Source organism: Vanessa atalanta, chromosome 11 (assembly GCF_905147765.1).
Source record: "Vanessa atalanta chromosome 11, ilVanAtal1.2, whole genome shotgun sequence".
Classification (NCBI taxonomy): Eukaryota; Metazoa; Arthropoda; class Insecta; order Lepidoptera; family Nymphalidae; genus Vanessa; species Vanessa atalanta.
In genome coordinates, this window is record NC_061881.1 from 9990990 (window position 1) to 10000000 (window position 9011).

At 32.5% G+C, this 9011-nt stretch overlaps 1 protein-coding gene across 1 annotated transcript in view; it reads left to right on the forward strand.

The window, feature by feature from the left end:
• Nucleotides 1–2542: 2542 nt before the first annotated feature.
• The window catches only part of LOC125067371 (probable 2-oxoglutarate dehydrogenase E1 component DHKTD1 homolog, mitochondrial), a 30416-nt gene continuing 23947 nt past the window's right edge, over nucleotides 2543–9011 (forward strand). The window contains exons 1-4 of the mRNA XM_047675929.1: nucleotides 2543–2796; nucleotides 3626–3752; nucleotides 8428–8593; nucleotides 8880–9011. The exon at nucleotides 8880–9011 is cut by the window's right edge and continues 85 nt beyond it. Coding sequence (XP_047531885.1) covers nucleotides 2682–2796; nucleotides 3626–3752; nucleotides 8428–8593; nucleotides 8880–9011 — 540 coding nt within the window. The 5' untranslated portion in view covers nucleotides 2543–2681. The remainder of the gene's footprint in view (nucleotides 2797–3625; nucleotides 3753–8427; nucleotides 8594–8879) is intronic.

Genomic DNA, 9011 nt, shown 5'->3' on the forward strand with positions numbered 1-9011 from the left:
TCTACTGTTCTCGGATCTCAATTACGTATGTTTCAAAACACGAACGAACAAACATTCAATGGACAAAGACACAAACTTACTGTTACATTAATTATATTATTACAGCGATAGTGAAAAATTACTTACAACAAGATTTGTCAATATTAAAATGTTCGTGCAAAACATTTAATGCATTATGCATGTAAGTAAAAACTATTTAATTTATTAACAAGGTATAATAACTATAGGGTGGTAATGAATCATATTTAACAATTTTAATTATTTTATTTGTAACGTAGTAGTAAATAAATTACTTAGAAAAAATATCAATGTCGGAACACGCTCTTAAGTAAAAACAATGAGGTGTCCTAAAATAAAATCATTATCAGAATGTCTATGTATAATAACGGTTTAAGGTCTCGTCGGGATATTTTCGATAATATAAACAAATTTAAAAATTCAATACGTCATAAGTCGTAGGTGCAATTGTGTTTATTATATTTTTACTGTTAACTTTATTTTAATAATTTAATTAGCTGTAGCTCAATTTATGGTTTGTTGTGTTATATTATGACAATGCTGTACATTTTATCGGAAAACAGTTTAAGTCTAACGTATTGTACGATGTTATACAAATATTATTTGATTCGTCTTTCTGTTACTGTGCCAATAAAATAACATAAAAATAAACAGCAATAGAAGCGTATAAGAAAGGATCTTTACGAGACTATACTGAAATCTAAAGAAAAATCTATTTTTGAGCTACGTGTATCAAATACACATTACCCTCATTATTAGTCAAAACTCCAATCAGTATGTGTGTACAGTGGAGCTTAGGAACTTACCGAATAAAAACTTCAAAAAATGTTTTCCATTAATATTTTTTTAATCTTATTACTAGCCACCCGCCCCTTCTTCTTTTTATTAGTAAAGATACCGATATTATATAAATATAATTCTTAACCCATAGCACTCAGGAATAACGTAGCTTACCCGTAAAAAAATTGGAAATGATTGCCAATCACATACAGACAAACAAATGTTACTTATTTCTATTGTTAATATAGAGTGATTACATAATACATTTTAACATAGGTAGTTTGTTATGATCACATGTTATAATCACTTACTATATTTAAATAGTCATAATCACAACTAAGATAACATCATATCTTTTATCATTAAAATGTGAGATATATTTTATCTTAACAATTGTTGGTACGAAATGTAATAGTACCGAAACTATAGCAACAAGATTATATTAAATCTGTATTAATAATATCGTGCAGATCTAAGATAGACCCAATCGAAACCTATCCACAGTTATAGATCGTTAAAAAATAACGATTTTTAGTCGACAACATACATCCGCAAAATTCGTATAATCGAGTTATTTCGATACAAAATCCATGAAATTTAGTGGTTAGACAATTCAGCGGGCCGCCATGTTTGACGTTTACAGGTGCGTTCAAAATTCAATGACATGACAATTCAACAGTCGGCCATGTTTAACGTTTACTGTTACTTTAAGAAACTTTTTATAAACTTTTGTATAGTTTTATTTATTTTAACCGATCGAAGCCGGAATTTCATCTACTTGCTACATAAAAAATAAATGTATAAGAATGTTAATATTTAATATACACTTTAATGCAATACGTTCTTCATAAAAAATAGGTTAAGTGTTTTACTGGCCAGAGTGAAGATCGTTATCACTCATGCTACTTAGAACTTCAAATTCTAATTAATTTTATAATGAAGCTATTTAGTGACGTGATGGCCCAGTAATCAGAACACAATGAATCTTAACGGATGACACTGAGTTCAAACCAGGATAAGCTCTACTCAATTTTCATTTATCTATTGATCGGCGGTGAAAGAAAACATCATGATATAACCGACATGGGGTGGATGTGAATCTCACGTGTATCCAACGAGCATTGGTGAAGCGAGGTTGAATAAGCTCAAAACTCTCTCAAAAATGGAGTAGTACTAACTTTTCCCGCCATTCGATTTTTCCTTGATTCCCTACTAGAGTAACCATGGAAAAATCCAAATTACGAAATCCGTTGCACATCGTCTAGGCACCAATGTAGTTCAGACAAAACGCAACATCAACCACGTGGGCAAGGTGCCGCTAACGCTTCCGTCCTGATAATTACAATCAACAATAAGCGTGTCCGACCGGAGAAGAAAGTCGATATCGATAAATTAAAGGTCATTTGGAAGCAGATACAACTTTAACGTTGGAATTAGTTCTGATAAGAACATTTATAAGAAGTAAACATATTGTTTTCTTCGTGCTCACATAATAATAAAACGGTTTTATAATCTGAGTCTGCGTGTTGATAACTCTTAATTTTCATATCAATTTGTACAATTACAAATATCAACATGATTAAATGCATAACCTTGACTCCTAATATTATTTGACATAATTCTTATCAAAATATTACTTCTTATCAAACGTAAGCCGCCAATCAACAACGAATCTTAATAAACAACACAATCATCATTCGAATTTCAAATCTATTTCTGTCTCCTTCATTACAACTACAGTACTGCATTAAACGTAGCGGAGACCACTCCCGCGCAGAATGTTTTAAAATTGTGTAACCTTGAACGGAGCGGAATTCAAAATAGACGTGTTTTTTAATCGAATATGAAATAGTTTAGTAGTAGTAGTAGATTTGAAAATTAAAATGTTTATGTTAAACAAAGTGCAAGTGAGACAGGTGATGAGATGGAAGGATCGGATACATTATCATTCAGGAGCGGGGGTATTCGGGCATCGACCGCGAGAGTTGAATGAAGTCGGTACGTTATCAAGCATAAGTTACATGAACTTAACGATCGATTTATTAGATATTATTTATTAGATATTTGATGACAATATCATACAAAAATTACATGAGCTGTTCACTGTCGCTCTTGATAACGGAGATTATTTTAATGAGTACGCAAATACAAAATAAAAACAAGGGATATAGTAATATATTCTTATACGATGAACATTTACATTGACATTAATAAAATGCAAATATACCTATATTTATATATATAAGCTACGATTTACAGATTATAATGGCATTTAATTTATTTGAGTTTTTGGAAATGAACTTATTCAATGTTTCGCTCCATACAATTGGCGAACGAAGGACTGTTGCTTTATATATGTATTATGAGTTGTCTCTCGCGGCTTTGCTCGCGTTTTAAGGGTAGGTTGTCAGTTATTTTATTTGAATAAACAAGCACAATGACAACGTTAGAGAGTAATTGAACGACATTATAAATGAATGTTATAAAATTGTTCTTAATCAATTTTATATTATTTGTCGTTTGTAGAAGAATAATAAATCTCGGAGGTATTTTATTATTAAATAATACACACTTGTTTACTAATGTTACAAATGCAAACGTTACTGTGTCTGTCTGTTTAACGGCCAAAACGCTGAACCGAATTTGATTAAATTTAGTATGAAACAAGCTTTAACTCCAAAGAAAGTCATCAGCTATTTTTTATGCATTACACCTGACTACCAATGCCTAAATCACGAGCAAAGCCGCAGGTGACATATAGTTTAGTATGTATACATACTACGTCTGGCCGGTTTGCCGGTACTAAATGTCATTAATATAACTTTAGACACACCACAAGAAGTGTTAGCGAAACGTTACGAGAACTGTCGCGCGCAGAGACTAGTCGACGCGTATCGGACTTACGGACACCTACGGGCTACCATTGATAACGTCGACTACAGGAACGAAAAAAGGTAAATTCATAGATATCACAATAATAATTCAGTATGCCGAAATGGCCCGGTGGTCCGAACTGGTGCATCTTAAACGATACTTGCGGATTCAAACCCAAGCAAGCGTTACTTTGTATAATTTGTGTTTTCTCCACGTTTTTTGTCATCAATATAATCTTGTATCAAATAATACAATTACTTGAATCTATGAAATGACAAAGTTAAAAATCTCTGCGGAATTTTATTATAGAAGCGGATACCTTGCCCCAAGAATGATTTATTGACTTTGCGGAGTCGGAAACTTAGCGTTCATATCATGTTTGTGTTCAAGGATATAGTATTTAAAAAAAAGCACTATGGTCACAAATAAAGTAAATTGTTTCCAAAGTCCTTTTAAAGTAATATAAAACAAAAGAAAGGACATTGAAAATAATGAAAGGCCATACAATATCAAGAGTAAAGGAAAAATGAGATTTGGGGGTAATCAAGTCCTAATTGGTTTTTGCACGTGACAGTGTCTTTCACGGCACATGTAGGTTAACTGATAATTTATCACAAATCTTTGTATACACCATTCAGCATTTTTATTGAATTCGAGCCTGTGTTTAGAATCCACGAATGTTTTGCATAACAGAATTAACAAAACCCTTGATATTTAGCCATTATAATAAAACAATTGCTGGATAAAGCTGGATAAAGTTAGAAGGACTTACTTATGAGCAAACCGAGGGTCTTTTGAAAATAGTTAACTAATACTCGATTTTAGTAGACACGCACGCACCCACACATGTAAACACACCCACACTCACGCCGATACGTACGCAAGCACGCACGTACGCGCTCACACTCACACAAACACGCGCGCGCCTACACATCCACATTCACGTTGTATGTTACATGTAATATAAAAAGAAAAACTAATAATAATAATTTTAAAGAAATGTAAGTCGAATTTATTTATTTGTAAACTTTATAATACATGAAGATCGAGGCGTTCTGACACAGGCTTCTTATACTTAATAAAAGATCTCTGCCCAAACTGTTACCGTTATAAATTATTTATTATTACTAAATTATCGTTTAATCACTTGTTCTACCCACTGCTCCATATCGACTGGGTAATTTTTGAAGTCATAAGTTAATTAAAACGAAGATTCGTGTTACTTAATTTCTATTGTTATAATTATAATGAAGATAATTCATTTAGCACACTAAGAAATTAAGGCATAATGAAAAATTTCATTAAGTCGACGACGTCTAAGATTAAGATGACAAGGGTATCTAACAAAATAATTAATAACTAATGTGATTAATTTTCATCCAATTATTCGTATCAAAACATATGTCTCTGTACGCTTATATTATTATTTAACTTATGTTATATGTATATGGTTAAAAATATTTTTAGGACTGACCATTGGCTCCTAATAAAGTTATCCCTTTACACAAAACATTGCAAGATGTATAAGTATATTTTAAGATTGTCATTATGAAATCAAATTAAAAAACAAAAGAATAATTAAATAAACAAAAACATAAAACTTCCTGTATACGTAATTGAGCCTACTGGATATGACAGATTTACCGGCTTGGAAACAAGACTTTATTCTCAATTGTTGCTTAATAATGGTGCTTAAAGCATCACCCACTGGACTCAGTGCTCAAACTCAGCCGAGTGCATAGTGATACGGGATTTACGATTTGAACGACGATATAGCACTATTCAGAACCAAATCACGCATAGAAAGTTTATGCGCTATGAACAAAAAATCCAGATATTGATACATATTATCCGAAGACAGGCAAGTAGGCTGGTTGAGTAGTGATGATAGAAGAAATTAAAATAATAATAATAATAATTCATTAGAATGATAATACAGATAATGGAGTGCAGAATCTCAATATCTTCAGCATTATTAGTTGATCACTAGATAGAGGAGAACCATGTAATGCTACAAGTAAATCCGCATTAACAAAACGCAAACAAAACTTTGACATCTCTATTCCAACAAATATGGTTCAGCGTCTGTTTTATACAGTAGTTGATCGTTTTAAACCCTGCCAATCGAATCGTCAAGAGGATTAATGAAATTAGAGAGGCAACTAATATTGCCTTTACAGATAATACTTCAAAAGAGTCTTTGATGTCAAATCGTCCTTATAACTAATGCTTGTATATTCCACATATATGTAGTCGTCCTAACAAGTTGGCAAGGTGCCAACCACACACTTGTTTACACGTTCCCAACTTCCAGATTCCGGCCTGTAATTGATAATATTTATAGGTTCAACCTGCGGCTTAAACCCAGTACCTCATAATCTAAGCCAATATTTCTAGCAGCTAGGCCAAAGAGTCAGACGCATTTATATTTGGTTCATATAGAGTTTCTGATAAGCCCTAAAACTTTAGAATGAAATAAAACAACCTGCTTGGGTAACAGGACCACGTTTTTATTTTACTTTTACTAATGCTTTAAATCCCAATCAGCGGATACACGGAGCTGTTTATGGTTTTCTTCAAACGGCAACAATATATTCCAATGATTTTGCGTTTCTTTGACGAACAGGAACTGCTTTATCGCTTACCGACCCCGTTGTCTCAAATGTATGCGTTAAACGATGGATGTAGAGTGTAGACTCTGCGGAGCGGCCACGAGTGCCATAAATTGGAAGTAACGCATGGAAGTTAATAAAATGGAGCATTGATTTTTGAAATAGATTGCAATAACTTAAACGCTTTGTTGAAGCGTTCCTTATTCCTCGGTAAAATCTCAAAACTAAAGTATGTTGACAAATTTGACAGCTGTTTATCAAGATAGCCGGTAAATGTTGATAAGTTCGAGCTCATTGAAAACCCTAGAACAACACAAATGTATTATAGGATAATCCATAGCAAACCAATCATACAATAATTCGGCGGCCACACTTGCATTTTAAAATATTTAAAAACAGTATTGAACAATCACTAACACCGTGCATTTACTAACGTATACATATTATTACGTTTCGTTATATATTTTTAACGCTCCCACAATGATGGCAACGTATTAGTACGTATTAGATTGGACTTTGGATCTACACTCTGAGGTTAATAATTAGTTTATTAAATTGATGTTTATTAACAAATTTTCAATAACGTTATATAACATAATTACTTCTACTGAGTAGAATAAAGGTTGACATAAAATGTTTATATTGAGGGACAAACATAGGCGAACACTAGAATAGTTTAGGAATGGCTTGAAAACAAAGATAAAAAAAATATGATTATTATTCACCACAGTGTGGCAGCACCATTAGATACATTGACCCGCTGTGTGCGGTTAAGTTAACTCCCAAGGGATTAACAATGGAACCCGAAGTCGAACCAGCACTTATCGCTATGCATCCCATTGGGATTCCTACGCGATAACGATAGCTTTTTATTATTTGACATCAGCGTGTCCCATTGGATGTTCGAAATGTTTATATATAGATGAAGCTTATTCAGATGTTTTCAATTATTTGTTTTAATCGTAGACGTGGATAAAAACTTGCTTACCCATCCGCTTCGCTGCGTAATAATAAATATCGAAACCATTTTACAAAGCCACAAAAAAAAGATTTTTTTAGTATCTATATTATATTATTATTTATTTGTTTTATAATATCCATTGAATACTATTTTAATTGAATTTGACTACCTCGTTAGTCTAGTGGCTGATATAAGGTCATAGATCCCGAGGTTCTGACTTCAACTCCAAAAAGTATTCGGGTTTTTCTGTCGAAAAATTCTCAGTATCAACTCGAAGTCTAAGAGTTGAGAGTATACTACTATGCCCTGGAAAACACGTACAGCCTACCTACGCCTGAACTCTTGCCGGTCGTGTCGAATTTGCCGTCCCATCAAATTATGCTTTATCTAGACACGCGGTAGCGTGTCAAGCCAAGTTCAAGTAAAAGAACTGGCGATATTATTACAATTGACAAATTATTAGAGTGACGGAATGGAGAGAGCACATGTATTTTTGAAACAAAAAAAAATCTTTGATAAATGTCTAAAGAATAAACTATTGTTTTTTATGGAGAATTTCTATAATGAACATAAAAATAATAATAAATAATACAAATTTCAATTCTATAAAAAATAATAATTAAGCTGGCGCCATAAAACTAAGAAGAGCTTTATAACAGTTGCGTTTTAATTGCTTTTTAACTATTTGTAAAAATAAAGTCGTGATCAATATTGAAAGTTTCGCTAATTAAAGTTATGTTTAAAAATATCTTTAATTTTTTCCTTTTTTCAATTTTCGAAAACAATTTAAAATAATTTTCGAAACTATACTATTAAAAAAAACTAGTGGGTCGCCCGCGAAAATTCGCGTTTATTCAACAGATATTTAGCAATTTCGAAATTGTTTATATGTATGTTTGATTACAATTAATTTAATTGTTAAATGACGTCACATCTACAGCTGGAGCTCTTCAAAATAAGACCATAACCGATCTTCTACGTGCAGCATAATCACTGGGACCAAAAATCGTCTTACGCTATTAACATATAAGATACTCAAAGTTGCTGCAATTCGTCAGTGATTGTCAAAATAATTGCAAAATTTTCTTACATATATTATATACAAATATTTTGTTAAAGAAGTCTTATTTAAACTAGAACAACTAAGAATCATTATATCTTATTCCATAAATCGTGTTTCAGATACATCAAAGAACTTGATATAACGAGATACGGTCTATCAAGTCAAGATTCAGTGGACTTGGGCTTATTGTACGGCTACAACGGCAAACAATCCGCAAGCGACTTAGTGGAACAATTGGAGAAAATTTACTGTGGACCCATTTCTTACGAGTTCTCATACTTAGAGGTATTGCGTTAATTAAGATTAAAGTTACATAACGACCATCCCTTAAGATTAAGCCGATGACTTTCCAAAATTTATAATAAAAATGGTAACGCTCGTAACTTTTATGAGTAAATTTTGCAAATCAAAAATAAATATTAAATATATACATTTAGGAAGTAATCTTTACGAATGTTTTTAAGCTGAAGCGATTTCGAGCTGTTTGTTGGACTTGGACTATATCAAAAGTGTAACTAAATCTGTAGACAAAATATCGACCAAAACTGATAAACCACAAATCTCCTTTCAGACGGAAACCGAACGAGAATGGTTTGCACAACGGATTGAATCCGGCTCCGATGTCATACACAAAGAACGTCAGATTGAAATACTCAAAGAATTGCTTCACTCGCAAGTATGGGATAAGTTTCTCGCGACCAAG